Source organism: Vicugna pacos, chromosome X (genome assembly GCF_048564905.1).
Source record: "Vicugna pacos chromosome X, VicPac4, whole genome shotgun sequence".
Classification (NCBI taxonomy): Eukaryota; Metazoa; Chordata; class Mammalia; order Artiodactyla; family Camelidae; genus Vicugna; species Vicugna pacos.
Genome location: NC_133023.1, coordinates 19,547,769 through 19,572,977, shown reverse-complemented (window position 1 = coordinate 19,572,977; position 25,209 = coordinate 19,547,769). Strand labels below are relative to the sequence as shown.

The window sequence follows — 25,209 nt, the reverse complement described above, 5'->3', positions numbered from 1 at the left end:
GCAGAATCATTGAAGTAATAATTAGCCTCAGGACATCTCCTCTCAATTTCTCCCTCTTTGTAGTTTTAGGTCCCCTTCCACTACTCACTGGTATTCCTGGCCTATCTGAACTGTCATCACTTACCAAGCCTGCCCATTCATACTGCCCCAAACTCAGTGGAGGAGGGCGCTGTACACAGGATAAAAATACCAGCCTCCAGCAGCCATCAGCATGGCTCCCAGCCAGGAACACGGGTAAGGATGCAGTGAACTACCAGAATCACCCAGAGATATAGCTTTTTCAACATCTAGCATCACTGGGTGACACAGAAGAGCTACCTATACTCTGCCTGACAGTAGACACAGAGGATGCTAAGGTAGGGTGAGGTTTTTTGCATGCCTCTAGTCCTTTCATCCAGTAGATCTGCCCACTCAGACGTCACAAATTCCAGCTGCTGGTGGTAATTCAGAGATTTCCCAAGCTTATTAACTGAGGTTGTCTTGGACCTTCCACCCAGATTCTCCTCTTTCTCTCCTTATGGTCACTTCTCTGACTTTTGCTAAACTCTAAATCCAGAATGCTGAGTGCCAGCTTACCCTGGGCTTTCTGGATAAGGTTTTTCATATGGTCTGTCTCATGGATTCTGGCAATGGCTCTGATCTCATATCTTCACTAGCTAAGGGTGTCTTGCCTGGCTCCGTTGCCTAGCAACTGATCATTCTCATCAAGTCCTGGCTTTTCAGAGTAAAGGAGAGGGGCATCTTACTGATATTTCAGAATGTAAAGAATGCCTAGAAGAATCCAGGTACTCAAGACACGAATACAGAAATCTAGCTCTATATGGATAAGAGATTGATTTAATTTTATACTCAACCTATTTGAAAATAGGGAAATAAAATAACAATGAGACAATACCTTTCATCCCAAAGTTTGACTAAAATTTAAAAGACTGATGAAATAAAATGCTTACGAGAATGTAAAGCACTCACACACTTGAATCGGAGAGACTGTAAATTGGTATGGCATTTTTTGGAAGAGAAATTCAGCAATATTTGTGAAAAATTTTCAGTTTCACACTCTGCCCACTTTACTCGTTTGCACTTTGCTATCTCTTTCCTATGAGAAAGCATGCACGTTTGTCTGAGATTTCAGGTTCAGAGATATTTATTCCAGTCCTATTCATCATAGCAACAAATGGGAAACAATTTTCATGTTCATGAGAGGAGAATGGTTAACTATCACACAAACATAAGTAGGATAATCCTTATCTGTCTTTTTTTTGGAAGGCAGATTGGAACATGATGATTGACGTTCCCAAGATACATGATTAACGCCTCTGCGTAATCAAGTTTGCAACACCCTGATTGCTCCTATCTTATTCTTCTTGATGATCTCTCCTTCAAATGGCCAAAAGGTATGAAAAGATGTTTAGCATCACTAATTATCAAAAAAAATTGAACTCAAAACCAAAATGAGCTATCACTGTACACCAGTGAGGCTGGTTGTAATAAAAAAAAAAAGATAATTAAGTGTTGGGTTGGATGTGGAGAAATCAAGCCCTTGTACACTGTTGATGGGAATGTAAAATGGTACAGCCACTATAGAAAACAGTATGGAAGTTTCTGAAAAATTAAACATAGAACTACCATGTAACCTAGCAGTTTCATTTCTGCGTATATATTCAAAAGAATAGAAGTTAGGATCTTGAAGAGATATCTGCATTCTCATGTTCCCTGCAGCACTGTTCACAATAGCCAATTTATGGAAACAACTCAAATGTCCATCAAAGATAAATGAACAAAGAAAATGTCATATACACACACACACAGAGACACACACACAGAGTGGATTATTATTCATCCTTAAAAGAGAAAATCCTGCTATTTGCAGCAATATGGATGGACATAAAGGATATTATGCTAAGTGAAATAAGCCAGTCACAGAAGGACAAACACTGCGTGGTTCTGCTTATATGAGGTACCTAAAATGGTCAAACTCATAGAGGCAGAGTCAACTGTGGTTACTAGTGACTGGGGGAAGGGGTTAATGGGGAGTTGTTTAATTGCTGCAAACGTTCAGATATGCAAGATGAATTAGTGCTAGAGATCGGCTGTACAGCAGAGTGCCTGCAGTTAACAGTACTTAAGCTTTTTGAAAGAGCATAGATCTCACGTTAAGTGTCTTCAGCACAAAAGAAAAAAACCGAAGGAACACGAGGAAACTTTTGGAGGTGTTAGATAAGTCTATTACTGTCATCGCAGTGATGGTGGATGCTTATGTCCAAACTCATCAAATTCTACATACTAAATATGTGCAGTTCTTTGTTTATCGATTATAGCTCAATAAGCCTGTTTTTTAAAAAAGAAAAATAATTGTAGGGAGTAGTTAAAAGAGTGTGGTGGATCTACATGTGCTGTCATGGAAATATCCTGCATTCATTTTGTTAAGTGACAAGGTAAAGAGGCAGAACAATACGTACACTGTTAGCCATGTTTGTTACATTTAATGTATTTTTATAGTATATCTACATATGAAAAAGCCTCAGAGCAGCTTTAAAACGACACACATCACGTTGTTAATCGTGGTTGCCTCTGAGGAGGGGACTGAATTTTAAGAAAAGAAGGAGATTGTAATTTATCTGTATTAGAATTTTTTGCAGCAAGAATATATGTACTATTACCTTTGTAATTACAATATTTAAATACAGCTAACCATAAAAATAGTAGGTGTGCATTAATCAGATAAAGTAACTGATGCAACAAAGCCTACAAACCTGCAGTAGCTTAAAACAACAGACGTTTATTTCTCATACACATAAAATCTGGGGTGGGTAGTCAGGGGCCTCCACTGTCAGATGACCCAGGGATCCAGGCTGCTCCCATTGGTGGTTCCACTTCTCAACAGGTGATCTCCGTGTGTGCTGTTGAATGGAACAGAGAGCATGGAGGTGGCATACTGGCTCTCAAATACCTTGGCCTAGAGGTGACAAACATTGTTTCTGTTCATATTTCAGTGTCACACGAGCTTTCCTAAGTACAGGTGCATTGGGAAAGTGGTCTCCCCATGAGCCCAGGAAGGAGGGCAACACAAAAGGTGAGTGAGCACTTGCATTCCCTCTCACCCACTGTTACACAGTAGGTGCTCAACAAAGACCAATTAGAGCTTGTTTTCATCAGCCCTCTTCCATTTCTTGGTGGAGTTTCTAAGGAGGCCACACTGGCCTTGCAAATCTCCAACTTTTCTTTTGAATCCTGCTACATGGGAGGTGCTTTCAAATACTGGATCACATTTAATTTTCAAAAGGATGCTATAAAGTCTCAGCAGAGAGGGCCCCCCTTCTTCACTCAATAGCACCCTTCTGAACTCACCTTTGCAATAAATTCTAGAGTCTCAATAGGATGAGAATGTTCTCCTTCTACTGAAGCACGTCACAACCCTGCTTGTGAGTCCTGGCCACTGTCAGCATGACCGAACGTGCAGGACACGTTTACAGGTGTCATTAGGCACAAGGCAAAACCAGCGTTTTCCTCTGGGGCGAGTATTGAGATCAGAGGCAGAAGAAGGGTGGTGAATTATTTTGGTCTTTGTTGTTCAAAGACAGCATGTCTGCCAAGAAACTATATTTCTTCTCGTAGAAAGACTCTGGCTTCTGAAGAATTCAGCCTCAGTAGATGTGTGCTACACAGTGATTTCCATGGTCTTTCCTCACCTTCAATGTATGAGGGAGGCTTTGGTTATTGACCATAACCAAATGAGGTAAGCTCATTCGTATGTTTTCAGTGGCTGGTCTCAAATAGCACATTCCTCCAAAATCCTACTGACGCTATCTGAGTTGTTTACAAAACTCCCCATTCAACTTCAGTTATATCCCAAGAACCAGTATCTTCTGTAAGAAATAAGACTCTAATCACCAGCTCATTTAGAATACACTTTGAGGCTTGAGGTGTGGGGGTGTGGCTGTGGTAATGAGGTTTCTAAACTTCACTGTCAGTGGTTCCTCTGGGAGGGATGGGACCTTCAAGGTACGCCTACAGAGAGTTGGACCACTCTAATCAAGGGAAGGCAGGTGACTCTGGACTGTTTGCATCACAGGAAACAGGGTGCAGCTCCAGAGGACACAGTGAAGAGCTGGTCAGCATATGAGGTTCCAATTTGGACAGGAGGGCACACTGAGGAAGACCCAGGGGAAACGTTCTGTAATGCAGGAAAGTGCTCTGGAGCCAGCTGTCAGGGAAACCTGGGCTGGGGACAGCAGGGTCCTCAGCCAATGAAGCCCACAGACTGTCCCCACAATGTACTTTATTCTCATGTTCACCTTCCTTCATCAGGACTGCTTTGTGTACTTTTATAATTGTATGTGATCCTTCTTGGAGTAGTGAGAATAATAGAGAATGAAGAGACGGAAGGTCTGCCTCAGGCTGGAGATGTGGAAAAGTGTGGACTCTTGAAAAATTTGGACCAGGGGTCTAGTCCCAGCTCTTTCATTTATCAGCCATGTGAACTTGAGAAAATCACAAGTTCTTCATCTGCAGGGTGTGTCTGATAAAGCCCTCTCTTGTAGGACTGTTGGAAGATATGTAATGGATATGAAGCACTTGACAGAGGAAGGTCTAAAATTTAATGAATGGCAGTTATCTTATGAGTTTTCCTTTTTTAACCACGGATGATACCACCCTCCCCTCTGGGAAGATGTATGTCTTATTAATTCAGGAGACATCACAGAATAAGCAGCTTTCCACCAAATGAGCCCATGATGCTGCTTAGCAAGTAAAACTAAATAAATTTCCCCCACTTGAGGATGTTACTTAATTTGTGTGTCAGGGAGTCTTCCCCAGGTGGATGCAACTCAGAGGTCCTAGAATTTGTGTCAAGGACCAAAAAGTTCCTGCCTGGGTGCCTTTCCATCCAAATCACCTGTATTTTCATCATTTCTTCACCACCAAATATGGAGCCCTCCCTTAGAGTTTGGCAGAATTACACTCAAGATAACTTAATTAAATTGCCCTCTCATTGCCTTGGGATCTGGTTCTCATTCCATCTCAAGGAAGTATCACCCTTATTTCTCAAATTCCTCGAAGATCCTGTGCACAAAACAACTAGATTTTGCTCTGTGTTCAGCTGTATGTGAACAAGAGCACAGGACACCTTCCATTTCTGCCTGAGGAGGAGCTTTTCCTCTGGCTTACTGATGATACTAAAGTAGCTCTTAAGAGCCGATTTGCATTCCAGGATTTTGTCTGTCAGTGCTGAGAACACCTCTGCTCACCAGTCCCACAGCCTCATCTAGCCGACCACCCAGCTTAAATCAACAGGATATCTCACTGAGACTTGTATTTTCTCAAAACCCCAAATTGCGGATCCCCAGAGAATCTGTACTTCATTGTTTTCAGCCGGACACTCTCCCCTTCCCACTTCTCCCAACCTCCTTCCTGCCCCCTTACCTCCTGACTGCTTCTTACTTGTCCTTTAGGTCGTAGAGGCTATTTCACCACGTTCTCTGTATAATTACTGCTCCTTGACTGTAGAATTCTGAAGGCAGGGGAGCTGTGTATCCTAGTTTCACCATCTCTAACACAATAACTTTCAGAGAGCAGATGCTCAATTAATATTTGGGGAATGAACGAGCCAGTGACCATGATTGCTAGTTTGTAAACATTTTATTTCTCCTGCATTCTTTAATAAGCTAAGCAAATCCAGGTATATATCTTTTATTTTTACCAGACAGCAGATTAAAATGGATAAGGGAAAGAAAAACTGCACATTTTTTACTTTTCTCCTATTCTTTTGATCCCAATACTTTTACAGCGAAAGTTTTTCACATTTCCAAAGAAATGCCTATTACCATGCCATGTTTTGTTATTCTAGTTCAGTAAATATGAAAGGTTTCCCAACTTGTTTTACAAGATAAAACTCATCTTATACCTATTAACTTAAATCTAATAAATATGCAACCAAAATCACAAATTTGCACCTTCTACTAAAGAAACAACATTTAAACTATAACAAAAGGAAAGAAAGACAGGAAGGGGAAGGGGGAAGGGAGGGAGGAAGAAAAGAGAAGTGAAGAAAGGAAAGGAAAAGAAAAAAAGGAAAAGATTAAACTCTAAGTTTACCATATAGAATAGGAGCACAAAGATGATTTGCACTGGGTTGCCTCCAGACCCATTCTGGGCATCCACCGCTTAGAATGTTACTGCTTTTTTCACAAGGAAAACAATCCTCCTCAGACTTCACTGTTTGAAATATAACCTAAAAAAAAAAAAAAAGTAAAATTGCGTGTTAGCAATATACAGCTGGAACACAGGGATGATATACCCTTTCCAGTCCCACCCTGGCCCTCCACCATTAGACGACTGACACACCTTTTTTCAACCAAAAAAGTAAAGAAGAACCAGCCTTGAACTTCACTTAGCCTCGGGGAAGTTGCTGGCCATGGCCCCGGAGCGCACGCTGGCGATGGCAGCCCTGGCTGATGCTCTTGCTTGGGCTCTCTCTTCCTCATCTCTCACAGCCTCTTCATAGCAGGATGGGAAGGCACTGGGGACCGTATCATGAACCTTGGCTAAAAATTCCAGCACTCTCATCTTGCTGGTTTCAGCATGGGCCCTCGGGCCCCACAGGAACTCATAGCGGGGAGGATCGCTGTCAGGCACCTGGCGGTACTGCAGGTACTCGAGCTGCACCAAATCTTCGGTGATGACCTTCTTGGGATCCCCATAGATGAAGTGCTTCCTCTCAGCATATACACCCATCATATTCAGCACTTCCCAGACCGCCTCTTCCGGGGCACAGTTGCCCTTCATGAAGACCACACCCAGCACAATCATCAGGAGGCCGGTCTTGAGCATGATTTCTTCTTCATTTACCGTGCTATCGAAGGCGAGATCTAGTTTGCTGACAAGGGCATAGCAGTGCCTGGTGGGATCCACCTCCTTCAAATCAACACCAAAGGCTAGCTCCATGTGCTCAGAGGCTCTCTTGAGGATCTCATTGAAATGACACTTGGACCTTTTGATAACAAACTTCAGCATGTCTGCCTTCGTAATTGGCTCCTTTTTTTGATACTTCTGCAGCAGAAACTGCACCAGCAAAACCACCTGCTTGTTTAAAGGATCTGTTTGTGAGCCTTCAGTGCCCTTGGAGGATTTTGAGCTTTCCTCCTTTTGGCCATTGGCACCTTCACCTGAATCGGTGCACGACACAGCTGCAGTAGCACTGGAGGTTCCCTGAGCCGCCTGAGGAATGCTAGGTGTCCCAGAAGCAGGTACATTCTGAGGTCTGTCCTCGAAGGGAGGACAGAACGAGGAGGGAGACTCTCCTGCTGCTGCAGCGGTAGCCTGAGCATCCTCCAGACCCTGGATCTCAGTACAGGCCTTCCGGCGTTTCTCGCGAGCACGGAGCTTACTCTTATGACCTCGAGGCATGATGACTCCTGTCAGGGACAGCAGGCAGGAGTTCAAGCAATTAGTTTGCTGAAGAGGTCACCCTAGAAGACAGAGGGAGAGGTGGTGCACACAGCTGCGGTAGAGAGATTCTTCTACCTTGGATCCAAGAAAATCTGACTCCGCTGTTTCCCTTAAGGGTACTGTTTTAGGAACCCACGAGACAGGGGCGGGCGGAACTCTGTGGGCTCTCTCTGTTCTGCAGGGCCTTATCACCTCAGTTCTAACCCAGGATACTAAACTTGACTCCTGACCAATCCTTTGACTCCTCCCTCTGCTGAATTGAGGCTGTCCCGTCAGACCAAGGCTCCCCATCCCACAAATTCTCCCGGCGGAAGTGGGCCGGGGGGCCGTTGGGCCTAACAGCCACACTTGAGCCACTCGGAGTTGTCGGTGTGGGTGGCGCGTTTCAGGATAGGGCGGGAGTCTGTGGGGCTGCCTCAGTCCTGGGAGGAGTGTGTCCTTTCAGTTCTAACAAAGATTACACACCTTGACATCTGTTCGATCCTGGGACTCCTCCCTCTGCCGATAGGAGGCCACACCTCTCAGACCGAAGCCTCCGGCTCCTCAGTTGGTGTGGCGGAAGTCAGGGAGAGCACTTCCGGCCATGCCCACCTGAGCGTCCCAGTGTTATAGCAGGTGTGGGGTCCTGGGGGCTTCCTTCTCTGTTCTGGCCGTGGGGAGGCGAAGGAATCACGCAGAACTCACTCAGGGGTCTTTCCTGACTCCTGACAGGGCCTGGGACTCCTGCTGAGCCGAGTCAGCTGGCCTCAGACCAAGGTTCTCATTTCCCTCAGAAACCCGCAGTAGGACGTAAAGGGGAACTCCAGCCTAGCGGCCATGTCTGAGACCTCCCGAGACTCACAGTAGGGGGCTCTGTGTGGCTCCTTGTTTTGGAGTGGGTTCTCTTGTCAGTCCTCACTCCGTGTCTTACCTTGACGCCTTGTAGGTGCTGAGCTGCTTCTCTGCTGACGTGACACGAAGCTCATCAGGTAAGGTGTAAATCTGTAAATAATTTAAGGAAAATCGACGTCTGTAGAATATTCTACCCACCATGAATAAGCATAACATATTGCTTTATTTGAGACTTCTTTTACCTAAGTTTATCAGTAATTTTTAAAATATTTGCTTCTGTAAAGATTATGTACCTATTTGATAGTTCTCCTTTTAGGTATATTTTGGATATCACTGCTGTTTTGAATGGTGTATTTTTCCATTACATATTCTAATTAGTTATTTATTTTGTATGCTAAGAGTCCTGATTTTGCTATAGTGATCTTCTATACCAGCTTTCTGGAGTTCCTTATATATTTGAATTTTGGGCAGCTGATTTCTTTGGAGATTTTAATTAGAGAATTACATTATCTTTCTTTTCATTATTTATAACTTTTATTTTGATATTCCTGTGTACGACTGTGTACTGGCTATCCAATCCAGTCTAGGTTTGAACAGTAGAGTAGGTACAATACCTCCATGTCCTCTTCGAACTTTACTGGGAATGTTTCTAACATTTCACACTTAGATATGTTTGCTGTTGACTTTATATGGAAATTCTAATATAAGCTTTTCTAAAAGTTATTACCATGGACTGGTGTTGAGTTTTTAATCTGAGGTTTTTTATTTAGTCTTGCACATGATCAAATGCTTTCTCTTCTTTATCTGTTAACATAGTGAGTTCCAATACTATTTGTTGACAAAACCACTCTAGAGGTGATACTCCAATTCTATTACAGGATACATAAGGTCTGTACTTTCCTTTGTGGTGATGTTGGTAGTCACTGAGGATCCTCACTGTCATCTGTTAATCCATTAGGGGCTGCTGAGTTGTAATTCTCTAATTCTGTCATTCTTTTTCAGATTATTAGCTGAAATATATTTATAGGTAGAACTTTCTGTTATCCTCTGTTTTGTTTTCTTGAGATAAGCTTTGCAGTGGCCCCATTTTACTGCCTAGAGAGATAGACAGATAAAGAAAACTTAATCTCTCTTTGTCTAATCACTATCAGAAAACTCTTTAGCCCAAAATTGTTTTATATTTTTTGTAATTTTGAATAACAACAAAATCTTGTTTGAGAACTAAACCAGTTAATAACTGGTGGAATAATTCATCTGTTATTAATGATTATCAGTGAACAACATTAGAATAATCAATGTTTAGGCTCTAGCATTGGTCACATGACATGTTATTTGTGACTACAGATAGTTGTAATTTTAGAAGATATAGAAAATTTAACTATGATTTTTTCAAAGCTAGCTTTCTTTGAAGGGGGTACCATTTCTGTGTTCTTTCTATATGACTAACCAGTCATTATGCTAGTTGAGTTTAATTTTTTTTTAGTTTATAAGTTCTAACGTGGATATGACCATTAGTATAAGTGTTATTATTATCTTAGCTTATACGAATGTAGATGTAAAACACAAACTGTTTTACTGTGGCACTCTTTCCTCTGGGTTCACAAACATTCAATATAGAGCTGTCCTAGTGGACTTCATATCAGGACTCTGTGAATGTAGTCAAGGCAAAAATATCTGATTTATTTGAATAAATATGCTAATATGTTGTCTCAATTTATTAAAATAATTCTTCCAACCTCTCATTTCACTTGTTAGTAATTAAATATTTAGATTTTTGAATGAATATTTCTTGAATAGCTAACATTTTGGGACCTGTTTCTAAATTAATAAGCTTGGAAATATAGACTATTACAGAGCAAAGACAATCAAACCGTGGGTAAGGAGTCTTAAGTCATAAACCAGCTGTTAGAACTATTTTAGAATCTTTATCAATTATAGCCCTCCTCTCCCTCTGTCCTTCTGCCCCTCCTGCTTCTCCCGGAATGGTATAATAATGCCTTCTCAAGCAGAAGTCGTCTAGAGTGATTTGACCCCAGACAGTAACTTGAGCCTTTCAGTGGCTGAAGACTTTGTTCACCTTTACTTTCTGTTACAGTCCAACTTGGACAAATTGTCCACACTTACGCCTGCTACTTCCAGTACCATTGCAAACATTTCAGTGGTCACACTGCCAATGGAGGAGAATTTCTGAAGGCTTCCTCATCCCCTTGCTTCATTCTCTCAGACATCAGCTCCAGCCAAGATAATGTTGTTAAGGAGAAACAGGACATATTAGAGGAATGGATGCCCTGTCTTCAGTGAGCCTAATACCTGTGATACTATGCTAAGACTGACAGCCAGGAGTCCCTTTGTCAGATTAAGAGAATTATAGTTTTGAACACTTAACTTCGCCACTTGCCAGGCAACCAAGATAACTGAGTAGAGAGTTTATTTCAGGAATAGAATGTATTAATACCTCCTAGTAAATAGAAGATAAGGAAGTGTCAAAGGGTACATGTTACTGAGTCAGGACCGGGACTAAGGTGAGGTGAATAATAAAATAAATAAATTTTCTTTATTTTAAATAATCAAGTAAATAAATAAAAACATCAAAGTTTTAAATAAAGACAGGATCTGACCCTGCACTTGTACAACCGAGAGTAAGTGCCTCACTTGTCTAACCCTATTTTTAGCCAGTGGATGGTGTTTTTATTTAAAAGTGTGATATTTTCTTATCATGGATTTTGGCATTTATTTTGATTTTTTAAAATATTGAATTGAGATGTAATTTATCATGATAACTGAGATTTTTGGTCCCCTCCTTACCTTAAATTTTGAGCTCAAGGTGAATAGCTCACTTGTCTCACTCCAGCCCCAGTCCTGGATAGTCTTTAGTGTTTAATACTGATTCTGGCCTCACACTTTTAAGAGCATCATTACTTAATTATACCTTGCCTTGTTTTAAATTTTAGGCATCATTACACTGTGTGCCTTTGTGATCTTGAGCAATAAAATTACCCTATATGAGACTCTATTTAAAAAAAATTTTAAGGATATTCTTTTTACTGAGTTTGGTGAGATGATTAAATAAAAGTGTATATGAGAAAATATTCTGTAAACTTTACAAGTTACTAGTAGTTTAGAAATATTTATTGGGTTGAAACTTTGAGAAAGTCCTAAAAATCAGTCTTGATGCATCCTTTGAGATACCCAGTGGGTTGATTTTCCATTGCCGCATAGTAAGTTATTACAAACTCAGTTGCTTAAAAAAACTAACACCCATTTATTATCTCCCAATTTTGTTGGGCAGTAGTCTAGGTATAGTTCATTTGTGTTTTCTGCTCAGGTCTTCACTTTCAGGATGTCTTTTTGGCTGGGCTGCATTCTTATTAGTAGGCTCTGGGCAAGGATCCACTTCAAGGATTCAGGTTCTTGGCAGAATCAGGTTCCTTGTGATTGTAGTACTGAGGTTTCTGTTTTCTTACTGGCTGTCAGACAGGGGCCATTCTTAGCTTCTAGAACTTGATTGTGTTCCTTGCCACATGGCCCTCTCTATTTTTAAAGCTAGCACGGAAGAATCTGCCTCATGTAGAATCGCAGGCACTTTGAATCCTTTTCACCAGGGAGGAGTCTTGCCCCTTTTAAGGGCTCACTTGATTATGTCAGATCTATCACAGATAATCTCCTTTTCTTAAAGTCAGCTGTACCTTCTAACATAACCTAATCATGGAGTGATGTCCTATCACATTCACAGGTCCCTCCTGCACTCAATGCAAGGGGATTAAACAGGATTGTGAGCCATTGGGGGTAATCTTAAAATTCTGCCTGTCCTACATAGAAAAAAAAAAGATTGCAGCATTTCTGACCATAAAAGTAGCTGCAACTCCCAAGTTGCATATACTGTACTAAATTTAGAATGAAACGTCTTTAAGTCTCTGATGCTATGGCTTGTGGATTTTTTCACTGTTGTTTGTTTTTACCTTTTTTGAAACAGTTGTGCCTGATGGCTGCTAGCAATACCAAATACTTGGGTATTTGGAGCATTCAAAATCTGATCAGTTAAGAGGTTTTGGTTTTTTTTTTTATCTTCACTCTTAGGGGAATGTTAGAACTAACCCCCTCAGTGTATGTATGTGCACTCCTGGGGCAGGTAAGAAAGGGAAGACAGGTTATCAACTACTACAAGACGACTGAGAAGTATCCTAAGAAAGAAGTGGTTGTGAATGGAAAAATTTAATTAGCCTAGTTTCCCAAACTTTTTAAATCTAAGGTGTGTCTTGAATTATGGAATGGGGCATGCAGGTTTACCCACCCTATTCTCTAAAACTTGATCTGTTATTGAGCCACAAGGATATGAGGGGAAAGAGTAAGGAGGGAGGGCAAATATTTTAAAATAAAATAATAGTAATTATTTATTGAGGACCCACTGTGTTCAAGGAAGTGTGCTGTGCCCATTATTGTACTTCACCTGGGTTATAGGTTTTGTTTATTGGATTATATAGGCAAAGGAACTGAGGCTCATAAGATTAAGAAGCTTTCATTCATCCATTTATTCTTTAGTTACTAAAACAGGAACTTGATCAAAGTCATGAAGATACCAAAGGCTTAGATTAAACAAGAGATAGGGAAGAGGGGTGTCAGAGTTTTTTTTTTTTTTTTTGGTCAGATGTGGCAAAGACCCCTTGACAGTAGATAAGCAGCTTTATTTAGTTTTATGTATTGCATTCAACCCTGTTCAGTACTTTCTGTTTTAGCCTGTTCTTTTCTTTGTTTTTTCTTTGTAATAGTACTCATAATTTTGATAAGCAAAATGATGGTTTAAAAAATTAGTCCCCATTATAAACTAGTATTAAAGTCATTATAAAGAAAAAAATTAACATGATATTTACTGTAAGGACATTATTCATGATAGAATCATCTTAAGTATTCAGTTGAAAAGACCCATAGGAATTATGCTCTTAGCTTAGCTGTTTTATTTAAGAGAAACTATGTTGTTTTTATCTGGTGGACAATTAATTGTCTTTGTCATTCAAGTCAAAAGTTGAATCTCAAAGTTGGATTTATGCATTCTTATAGCAAATGAACATGTTCTGATTTTATGCACTTTGTATACCAATTTGACTTCATATATTTCATTCCGACTCTAATATTTTTTCTGAATACAGAACATTATATGCCTTAATTCAGCAGTTATTTATTGGTAAATAATGTGGCTATGCACTGTGTTCGGAGCTGAGGATAAAATGGTGAGCAAAACGTGGGCCGACCGCTGCCTTCATAGAGCTTATTATCTAGTGGAAGAGACAGATGTAAATCCAATAGACACATATATACATTTATTGCACATTGTTAAATGTTATGAAGGAGAAGGACAGGGAGATAAAATAGTGAGATACTATCTGATTCAGTAAGTTTGGGAAGGCTGCCTTAACCTAGAAAAAGGGGTATATGTAAGTTAGAGTAACAAGGATGGGTTGAGGTTTGAAGACTGTTCCTTAAGGGAACCGCCTATGCAAAGGTCTGATTGAAGAATAAAGTTGGTACACTCAGTGGACTGGAAGATGACCACTTTGGCTTGAGTGTAGAAGTCAATGGGGAGGGGGTAGTGAAGTTTGGGTTTCTTCTTAGATGCAAAATAAAACCACTTAAAGTTTTAGAGCGGGTGAATGACCTGCTCAGGTAAACAATTTGTAAAGATCACTGTGGCTGAAATGTAGAAAACAGATTAAGGGAAGCAAAGAAAACAAGGAAAAAACACGTAGGAAAAAGAATTTCGGATACTTATACAGTATTCCAGTATTGTGACATTAGAGATGGAGAAATTTGGATGGATTAGAAAGCCATGTATGGGTAGAATTTGCAGGACTCGTGTGCTAGTTTGCACATGGATGGTGTAGGAGATCATAATGTCAAAAATGCCTGCTTATATCCATGGCCTGTGTGCCTGTTTTCATAGTTGCATCACCTACTGAGATTGGGGATTCTTCAAGTGTACAATTTACCAAGAGCGGGAAGGATAAGAATGGATGTAATTTGGTGGTAGGGTGGTGAGTTCAATTTAAAGAGGGCTGTGTTTGAAGCACTTTTGATGAATATTCAAGTGGAGATGTCAGGAAAGTAGAAATACATATGAAGCTGAATATTAGAGGAGAGGTCTGGGCTTGAGATTCACATCTGAAGTCACGAGTAGGTATTTGAAAATGGAAGCAATGAACATGAATGAGATTGGCAAGGAAGAGAGTACAGAGTGAGATAAAAAGGCAATCTAACACTTATAGAATGGGTAGAAAAGCATACTCATTGTATAATATTTAGAATATATAGAAAATAATTTAGTCACCAATAATTCTATTGTGCATATATATAGAAATTATTATTTTGGTGCCAGAGTTTATAATTCCAATAAATATCCAATAAACATTTTTACTCTTAATTAGCAGAGATGATAAGTTCTTATTCAGTGTTGGTGAATAAATTAATCCACTCATAATATTGTTAAACTACAAGTATAATAAAGTAATGAATAAATTTATTCTATAAAGAATTAAACCTATATACTCAGTAACTCTCATTATGGTGTCTAGAGAATTTGGTGAAGTTCAGTTCTGTACTATGTTTGCTTCAGAAAAACTCATTTCACCACTTGCAAAACAGCACAAAGCGTATGTTCTGTTGATGGTGGCATCAAGTTGCTATGTGAAGGACAACATATTAAATGTACATTATGATGGCAAAGTAGAACAACTCATTATCGGCTTTTCCTAGACTGAGTCATTTGTGTTCCTATTAAAACGAATATTAACTGTTTTTTTTCTAATTTGATTTCAATTTGAAAAGCTTTTAAAAATGTCAATGTCTACAAGCATAATGCATTTTTTAATGCACCTAAAATCTATTTAAAAGAAAAGAAAATGATTGTGTGCATTGTACTTATATGCAAATGTGAAACTGATGGCAAAGCATATTGTGATTAATGTGTAATATTTGGTGTTTACATTAGAGAAGTTCTTTTCTAATTTCAGTGGTACGTAGTTTATGGGGCCTGTTGCAATCATATTATGTATAATGTAAGATACCAGCTGAGCCTTAGGATGAGTATGATATTTAAAAATTTATTTTCTCAGAATGAAGCAACAAGCTTTGAAGTAATTAACTTCTTTATGGCTTTGAGTCATACTTTTCCAGAACTTAAGAAACTCTCCAGAATTATTAAATATCAGGTTCCATTACATCTACATTTAAAGTTTTGATGACTGTTGAGCCATATGTACATTTATTATCATTTTAAGGACGTTATTTATAACATTGGGCTTCTAAATAAAAGTATTTCCTATTAAACTTTAGTTTTAATATAGGTCTTTAGATATGAATTTTATCTTAGCAACTCAGTTTTTATGATTTGATATTTTTAAAGGTGTAGAAGAATTTAGCTAAACAGTAAGAAATCTGTGAGATATTCATGGCAGTGAGGTATAGGATATATAGATAATAAAATATATAGAGAGAAGTATATAATACAGAGATAATATTTTAAAATCTCAAAATGATTTTAACCAACTGTTTCCTTTTATACTTCTACGATGCCAAACCATTTACTATTTGAATGAAACTAGTTTTTGTTTCCTTTTCCTGATTCTTGGACTAATGCCTGGATAAATAACTCAAAGACAGACACCAAGAAAGAAAGGTCATGTAGCAGTGACCAAGCTGAATTAGACCCATCAACTTCAAACAAAAACATGGGGAAATTAAAGAGAGCAAAACCAAGTAAAAGAAAACAACATACGTATTTTATGAAACAATTGCAACCCTAGTGCAAGCATATCAATCATAACAGCAGTCTATTCCTTGACAAGGTCTATTTTGGACCATTTGCACCATTGTGTAGCAATAAACACACAATCAAGCATATCCATAATGGTGGTGCTACAACAGAAATTTAGAAAAAAAAATTTCCACATGAAATTTTTTCTTTGCTTTTATAAAGAGGAAATGATTTTTTCCTTAGTTGAAGACTCTGTACAAGAGATACATTACTGAAATAGAAAAAGGCAGGTTTTTTGTAAGGAGAAGATTTGATATGGCTGAAAACTGCCCCTAAATAGAGGAAAAATGACTTATATTATTTTAGTGTTTTCAGGCACATCGTTTGATCGTCTCAATGCTGAGGAGTGTGGGTATATATTACTTTTTTCCCCATCTCACGAATGAGGAAAGAAACTGAGGCACAGCTAAGCTAAGTGAATTGCTTCAAAGGTGTCGAACATACATTTCACAGAGCATAGTGGTAAAAATTTGAATATTTTACCATTCTTTCTTTCTATTCCTAGGAACCAAATTGCTCTAAATTAGAAAGGTAGCTTCTCTGGGAGAATTTTCTCCCTGGTGACACTTCACTTAAAATGCTATAAAAAAAGGAAGTAGTAAAAAAGAGGTATTGAAATATAGTGAACAGTAATAGTAGTAAAACTTCTAGAATTAGTCAAGTCAGCAGGGAAGAATATAGTAACCAATGGAGATGCTATGAGATAAAGGTGATGAGGTGAATGTGTCAGAAAGTTCCTAGATGGGTCTTCTTCCCTCTGCTTATTGAGCTGTTACCACGACCACTCCTTGTGCACACCTGGTTAGGGGTCTCGATGCTCACACGTGCCTGCTACTTTATAATAAACATTAAAAAATATTTGGTGAATGTCAGGATGAACATATTGTTGATGGCATAAGAGAACTAAAATTTATATGTATTTTAACATATAAAACAACATATTGTTGATGGTATAAGGTAATTGAAATTTATAGCAATTTTAGTGTAAATGCTTGCTAATTTGCATAATTTTTATAGTGAATTTTTTTTCAAGTTATTTCACATTGTTTAAAGTCTCAGTTTAACAACTCTAGCAATGAATCTAATGTACCTTGCCTGGGTAGATATGGAATCAGATTTTGCCCTGGAAGATTAAAAATACCTGTGTAGTTCTTTGAATAGTTTGTTGAATCAGTTAGCTATTGGCACAACTGTGTTGTATTTTTAAAAAGCCCAGATTCAGTACATACAGCAAGTATTTCTTTTTCTCGCATGCTTCTGCAAGTTGGCTGATGCTTTGTAATCTTGATTGAGTTTATTTGGGCTTGGATCCAAGCTGAAGTTAGGATCCAAATAGGCTACATGTGTCTCTCATCCTCTTTGCTCCAGAGGCTACTTGTAGCCTCTTCTTGTGGCAGTGATACAATATACATGCATAAGAACAAACTCAAGCCCACAGTCACACAAGTACATTTGAAGTCTCAGTTTGTCATGTCTACTAACACCACATTGGCAAAAGCAAGTCACATGGCCAAACCCGACATCAGTGGATCATGGATGTATACTCTTCCCATCTAGGTATGGGTGGAGAAGGTTGGGAATGAATATTTACTCAGCAGAAGTCTAATCTACCATCCATACCTTAACCAAAATGCAATCTGCCTTTGAGTTTTTATTATGGATTTCCAGAACACAAACTATTTTTACTTCTTGTTACACAAAGAAAATAGTACAGTAGCTAAAAGCGTTTTAAGGTCAGCAGATCTTTAAGACTTCATTTGTTCATAAATAACGCAAAAACTTGAGTGTTTGTGTACACCACAGTCCTGTGTAATCAAAGATCTCTCACATATATACAGAGGTTTTGCTTATACTCAGTTTTCCTGTAATTCTTTGTCAACTTTTAGAAAAGGTGGGGAGGACTCTATAGATGCTTGAATTTTCATGTTAATCTTTAGAAACAAGAAGTCCTAAAATGTAATCCACTGCCTCAATATGATATTCAAAATCATTGTATTTTTAATTAGAGATTTGTCAGGGAGATGCAAAAATAGAATTCAAACTCCAGATTTGTTGATTAGGCTTAATAAAGTCTTGGGATTTTTGAATAAGCTAAAGATTGGCAATTTTCTTACCAGGGCTATCATTACTTAGAAGCAAACATTTGGTTACCCCAGTTTTATGATGGAAACTGAGTTATCGTGATGTTTCCTGTAAGGACCCAATGAAATTTGATTTACTACTTTATATTTTGAAAGCCATTGGAAACCATGAGGCATCCCTCACTATTACAGCCTTTATTGAGTTGCTTAATTTGACCACTTGCTTATATCTTATCTTTTTAAGTTTCAAAATATGGAAGTTTCTGGAAATCACCTATGTTTTATATCAAAATGTTTCTACATAAAAGAATTACTCTAATTCATTAACCAAAGGAATTCTGAAACCTTATACAGAAAATAAAAAAAAAAAAAGGAAGGGAATTCCATCATTCCTAAAGCTCATCATATTGTTATTATACTTAATTTTATTTGTGAAAAGAGAAAAAAGAACTGCTGTTTTTTGTCATAAATATTGCCTTTGGCAGTCGAATCACTTTATTCTGTATAATGAAAATGATTTTTCTGACAGTAAAGGTACTACTATTGGCTGAGCGAGCACATGGAGAACGGAGTTGGCCACCAGAGACACCTCTGGGTTGACACTTAGGAAGAAGACTACATGTCACTGGCCTTCCTCTGAATAGTTAACAAGGAGCTTTCAAATAGCATCCTTTAGAACATCTGTCTCAGGAAACTTCTTGATCTTCCTGATAAAAATATATAAAATAACTATCATGTTTTAGCAAAGCTGGCAATTTCAGCAGCTTACGAAGCCCTGGCTGACTATCTTGAATAGAGGTATGCTTGGCCAAGATGTGTTCTGAAACTCCATGGGAGCTCCACTGTAACTGCTTAGGTCTCCCTTGGGAGAAAATCTATCTGCAGAAGTTTTTGTTTCTCTTCGTTTTTCAGCTTTATTAGGTAGAATTATTACAGCTTGACTGCGCACATACAATATATTGCATGTAAATGCATTCATGCAATATACTGCACATATTTTTAAAAATTTACGTGTATGTACTGTTAATTGTTTCTAAGAATGTTTAGAGCTTTCGCTTTTTAAAGTTACATAGTTATCAAAGGAATAAAGCCAACCAAAAAATAAGAATTAATTAAAAAAGATACATACACCTTGCTATTAACGGCAACATTATTTATAATTGCCAAGGTATGGAAGCATCCTAGGTGCACATCAATAGATGAATGGATAAAGAAGATGCAGCGTATATATGTGTAATGGAATACAACCCACCCATAAGAAAGAAGGATATTTTGCCATTTGTGGCCCTTCATTCACTTTTTTTTTTTCACTTCAAAAACCAGAATTTTATCTGGCAGAGATATTTCCATTGCATCAAAAAACAGTAAAATACCTAGGAATAAACTTAACCAAGGAGGTTACCTATACTCTGAAAACTGTAAAACATTGATAAAGGAAACTGAAGATGATACAAAGAAATGGAAAGAGTTCTTGTGCTCTTGATTGGAAGAATCAACATTATCAAAATGGCCGTACTACCCAAAGCAATCCACAGATCCAATGCAACCCCTGTCAAAATACTCACGACATTCTTCCCAGAACTAGAACAAACAATTCCAAAATGTATATGGAACCATAAAAGACCCTGAACTGCCAAAACAATCTTTTGTAGGTCTTTTTTTTCCCCCTCATTTTTTTTTTTTGTTCTCTTTTCTTATAGTTTGATGACTAGAGAAGTTCCTCCCTTCTGGCCTGTAGAGTTTCTGCTGAAAAATCAGCTGATAACGTTATGGGAGTTCCCTTGTATGTTATTTGTTGCTTTTCTCTTGTTGATTTTAATATTTTCTCCCTATCCTTAATTTTTGCCAATTTGATGACTATGTGCCTTGGTGCGTTCCCCTTTGGGTTGATACTGTGTGGAACTCTCTGCACTTCCTGGGCTTGGGTGATTGTTTCCTTTCCCAAGTTAGGGAAATTTTCAGTTATTATCTCTCCAAAAATTTTCTCAGGTCCTTTCTCTCTCTCTTCTCTTTCTAGGACTCCTATAATGTGAATATTAGTGCACTTCATGTTGTACCAGAGTTCTCTTAAACTATCCTCATTTCTTTTCATTCTTTTTTCTTTTTTCTGTCCTACAGTAGTAATTTCCACTAATCTTTCTTATAGCTCATTGATCCATTCTTCTGCCTCATTTTGTCTACTCCTGGTTCCTTCTACTGTGTTACTCATTTCAGTGATTTTATTCTTCAACTCCATTTGGGTATTCTTTATATTTTCCAACTCTTAGCTAAAAACTTCACTCTGTGCATCTATACGCCTCTTGAGTTCTCTGAACATCTTCACCATCATTACTCTCAACTCTTTCTCAGATAAATTGCCTATCTCCTCATTGCTTATTTCTTCTTCTGGGATTTTATCTTGTGCCTTGGCCTGGGAGATATTCCTCTGCTGCCTCGTTTTGTCTATCTTTCTATTTGTATTTTTAGGTAGGTTAGTTATGTTTCTCAACCTTGGAGAGGTGGCCCTCTGTGGGAGATGTCCTATGTGTCCCAGCAGTACCCTCCTCGCTCTTGTCGTCCAAGGGCCAGGGTCCAGCTGGTCCCAGTGTAGAGTCTGGCCTGTGTTTGGGGATTCCTTCCACAGGCTTTGGTATTGTTTTCTTATTTCTGGTATTTGCCTCTGGCAGATGAGGCTGGACTAGAGGCTTATGCAGGTTTCCTGGCAGGAGGAGCAGTGCCTGCCCACTGCTGGGTGAAGCTTGGTCCTAGACCTCTGGTGGGTAGGGCTGTGTCTAGAGGCATTTATGGCTCAGGAAGTCTGCTGATGGGTGGGGCTGTGTTCCCATTCAGTATATTGTTTGGCCTGAGGCTTCCCTACAGGTTGTTGGGTGGGGCTAGATCTTGGTGCTAATGATCCAATCAAGACGTCAGCCTCCAGGAAAGCTCATGTAGATTAACACTCCCAGCTTTTATGTCCCCTGCCTCCCTCGAAGACCCTCCAAAACCAGCAGGCAGGTCTGGCCCAGGTTCCTATGAAATCACTGCCTTTGCCCTTGGACCTGGCACACGCAAGATTCTGTATGTGCTTCACAAGAGAATGAAGTCTCTGTTTCCCCTAGTCCTGTGGGGCTCCTGGAGCTAAGCCCTACTGGCCTTCAAAACCAGATGTCCTGGGATCTCCTCCTCCCAATGCCAGAATCTCGGGCTCGGAAGCCTGACATGGGGCTCAGAACTCTCACTCTTGTGGGAAGGCCTCTGCCGCTTAATTATTCTTCAGCTTTTGGGTCACCCACCCGGGGAGTATGGGGCCCTATTATATCGCAAGCACGCACTCCTACAGTCCTGCTGTGGTTCCCTCTTTATGTTTCCAGCTGAAGATTTTTCTTGCTAGGTTCCAGTGTTTTTCTTCAATGGTCGTTTAGCAGTCAGTTGTGGTTTCATTGTAGTCTATCTGTGGAAGTCTTGATGTCACTTTAATTTTGCATCAGAGCAGGCCATGAATATCCCTAATTGTTGGAGGAATGAAATACATAAGGAAGAATATCCTGCTTGCCTTATGGCTAAACCCATCATTGTTGTTTCCTTTCCAAGTTGTCAAAGTCATTATATCTCTGTATTCTATTCTCTTTGTCATAGTTTCTGCTCTCATGAGAAAAAAATGATTTAAAATAATTTATACTTTAAAATGAACTTTCCATGGAGCATACTTCTGAATTCAGCCCTATTCATATTTTTTCAAATTCCTGAGGTTAGTTGGTTGTCAGTCCTCTTTGATCATGTTTTTGTGTCTACGGCAGAGCACTTGGGAATAAGTACTTGGTAATTTTAATATGGCCTCCAACTTTGACATAAAAATCACAGTAAAATCATCTTAAAAATTTTTTTCATTTAGTGGGGAATTATGTGATGAAGGCAGGCACACTTACCAAAATTTAACCATTTTCAGTAGAATGCAATCAATTTTTTCTGTTGCATCAAGTTGAGAATCTCATTTGGAAGATACAATTAGAAGCCCAGATTATTAAGAAGCTAACTACTAAGTAAAAGGTTTCTCTTTTTATTTCACTAAATACAGTCTCTAATGCTGGGAAGTGTATAAGAGGAGTTTTAAAGAGCCTTTTTCTCTTATATATTTTAGTTGAAAACTAAAACTTTCACTAGTATCTTAAAGGAAAAAATTAGACTTCTTTGAAAGTGAGAGTATTTTTTTCTGCAATAGATCATATTTTGTCATCCAAAAATAGTTGCCCCTTCACTTAAATAGATATTATTTGACATTCATAACAACAGTACCTTGTTTTTCTCACTTAGTACAGTCATCCCTTGATACCCACTGGGGATTGGTTCTAGGACCCCCATGGATACCAAAATCCTCAGATATTCAAGTCCCTTATATAAAATGGCATACATAGTATTTGCATATAACCTATGCACATCCTATTTTAACTTTAAATCATCTCCAGATTACTTATAGTATCTAATATAATTTAAGTGCTGTGTACATAGTTGCTGGTATGTTACAAATATAAGTTTTGCTTTTTGGAACTTCCTGGAATTTTTTAAAAATACTTTTTATTTGAGATCGGTTGAAACCATGGATGCAGAACCCACAGATACAGAGAGCTGACTGTATCTTTATGTGATGCTAAAGCATAAAGAGTGATTTCAAGCTTATGTCTTCTAAGGTTTTCCAGTTACCAAAGTTTTTCTCTGGCTTTAAATGTTTGCACAACAGTCACATAGTCAGTAGGTTCATAATAATTTGAATTAATGTTCCTGACAGTTCTGTCCAAATGAGCCATATTAATTATGTCACACAGAACAAGACCAGAAAGAAATTACAGCATAACAGGCTCAGGAAAAATAACAACAAGAACAACAAGACTCAGCAACTTCAGTGAAAACATTACAACCTCCTTTGGAGAATAGTAATAGCAATAGGTCTCCTTTTTCCTAGTGTATCAAAAATGAACAGCTCTATTTGCTGTTTAAGGCCTTAAATATCCCAACTCCTATGAAATCTCCTACTTGCCAACGTAGTCTCACAGCTCCAAATAATCCTGCCTCCTCATCCTGGCAGCGCAGCATGCTTACTCCCACCCCTGCACCCGTTTTCAGATTATTTCTTCTCCATGGCATACTACCGCTCTACTAAGTCAGTGTCAATTTATTTGTTGGTTTCAGATCAAACCTTACATTTCTTTATAGCCTTCCCTGTCCCTTGTATGATAACTGGAATCTAGTTATAGATCTTTATCCATCCAGTCACCAGATATACCTTGAGCCTTCCAAGCTACCGGGCATTCTGCCTAGTGCTGAAGATACAGAAATGGAATACACCCTTCCACTTCTTCGTTTGCTAATAATCTCTCCATAAAGACAGGTGAGTAAACAAAAAGAAGACTGCTTGGGGAGAGTGCTTTGATGGAGATATTTACAGAGATCTGAAGTGGTACATATTAGAAATACCTATCTCATGAGGTGAGAAGAGAGGGTCAGATGTTAATTCTAGGGAGACTTTGTCATTGTGAGAACTGAAAAATAAGCCAAACAGAGAAGATAGGTGAGGTCATTTTGGGAAGAGGGAACAACTTGAGCAAAAATGGTAGTTCCAGCATGGCAGTATCTGGCTGTATTTAAATTCAGGGATTTAATATTTTCCTTGGACCACATACAAATAACCTATACCAGTCCTTTTGCCTTATTTTCTTGAATCTACTCTTTTTATCTTCCAAACCATGTGAAAACTAAACATGGGCATTATATAGTTCAGTAATCAAAAGTGAAAATAACTAAGGGATAACCAAGTAATGAAAAAAGAAAAAATCCACAAAATAAAATTATAGACATCAGACTACATGTACTGTGATGAAAGTAATTGGACTAAAGTCTTCTAGATGGATAAAAAGCAAAATTCAGAATATTTTTAGTTTAATGAGACAAACTGAAACAAATGATATAATTAAGGAAATGTTGTAAGTTAAATTGTTCCAATTCAGTTGATTCCTTCTTTAGATAAGCCCTGAAATCCAGTAATGGGTCCAGAGGAGTCTGAATATAATCTTTTTTTTTTCATTAAATATTTTTGAGTTCTTAGCATGTGATAGGTACCACACCAGACATTGGTGATTGTATTAGTTATGTATTGCTGCATAACAAATCACCACAAAGTTAGCTTAAAATGACCCTTATTTATTATCTCATAGTTTCCATGGATCAGGAGTTTCGGGCACAGATTAGCTGGATCCTCTGCTCAGGGTTTCACAAAGCGGCAGTCAAGGTTGTTTTCTGTTCTGGAACCTAGAATCCTCTTCTAAGCCCATGTAGTTGTGGGACGGAGGACCTCATTTTCTGGCTGGCTGTCACCTAGGGGCTACAGTTATCTCCTAGAGGCTGCCTTTGCAGGCCTTCTCACCAGCCCTCTCACAACACTGAAGCTTATTTCTTCAAGACCAGCAGGAGAATCCATCATTCCCATCTGCAGAGATACAGTCTTATATAACATAGCTCTGTCACAAAAGGGCCTATCCCATCACCTTTGCCACATAGTATTGGTTAGATTCAAATCATAAGTTCCACTCACACTTAAGAGGAAGGCATTATACAAGAGCATGATCCATTTAGGGTAGCCTTAGAGTGTGTCTGCCACAGTGGGCAAGACAAATCCAGATTTGGGGGGTCCAGTACTTATTAAACTTGGGAGCCCTCTCGAGGAAATTGAAAATAGTATAGATTTATGAATATAAGTCAAGCAAGTACCTCTGAAGCTTACATGTCACTAGTGTTATGGTCACTCTATCTACACTTGAGATACAATAGCTTCATAGATCTTATATTCCAAAGAAAGCTATACAGATTAAACAAATGAACAAATAAATGGAATATATTGAAAAATTATATATAAAAATATATATTATGGGGAAAAGTGAATGCTATGAGAATAATGAGGGGGTGGCAACACTGAATCAGAGAAAGCCTCTCTGTAAGTATCTGCTATTTAAGTCAAGTCCTGAGGACAAGAAAGAGTTGGGTAATAGACTTCCAGGTACAGGAAAAAGCAAGTGTAAA

At 38.6% G+C, this 25,209-nt stretch overlaps 1 protein-coding gene, 1 long non-coding RNA gene and 1 other non-coding gene across 7 annotated transcripts in view; 2 read left to right on the top strand and 1 right to left on the bottom strand.

Moving 5' to 3' along the window:
* Positions 1-1,226: 1,226 nt before the first annotated feature.
* Positions 1,227-1,359, top strand: LOC116278284 (U8 small nucleolar RNA). The gene has a single exon (XR_004187671.1). It is a non-coding gene; the product is annotated as a U8 small nucleolar RNA (small nucleolar RNA).
* Positions 1,360-2,998: 1,639 nt separating this feature from the next.
* Positions 2,999-25,209, top strand: part of LOC140691994 (uncharacterized) — a 39,338-nt gene continuing 17,127 nt past the window's right edge. The window contains exons 1-3 of the long non-coding RNA XR_012067592.1: positions 2,999-3,073; positions 3,616-3,736; positions 8,372-8,414. This is a non-coding gene — a long non-coding RNA (uncharacterized lncRNA). The remainder of the gene's footprint in view (positions 3,074-3,615; positions 3,737-8,371; positions 8,415-25,209) is intronic.
* The window catches only part of LOC102545688 (melanoma-associated antigen B18-like), a 116,459-nt gene continuing 96,868 nt past the window's right edge, over positions 5,619-25,209 (bottom strand). For 3 of the 5 annotated variants that reach the window (XM_072956603.1, XM_072956602.1, XM_072956604.1), the window contains 3 exons: positions 8,357-8,427; positions 6,343-7,412; positions 5,619-6,229 (listed from right to left, as the gene is read on the bottom strand). In XM_072956603.1, coding sequence (XP_072812704.1) covers positions 6,385-7,412; positions 8,357-8,411 — 1,083 coding nt within the window. In that variant the 5' untranslated portion in view covers positions 8,412-8,427 and the 3' untranslated portion in view covers positions 5,619-6,229; positions 6,343-6,384. Of the gene's footprint in view, positions 6,230-6,342; positions 7,467-7,911; positions 7,987-8,356; positions 8,430-25,209 lie in introns of those variants that run through there. The other 2 variants (XM_006217402.3, XM_072956605.1) reach the window with 2 other exon arrangements.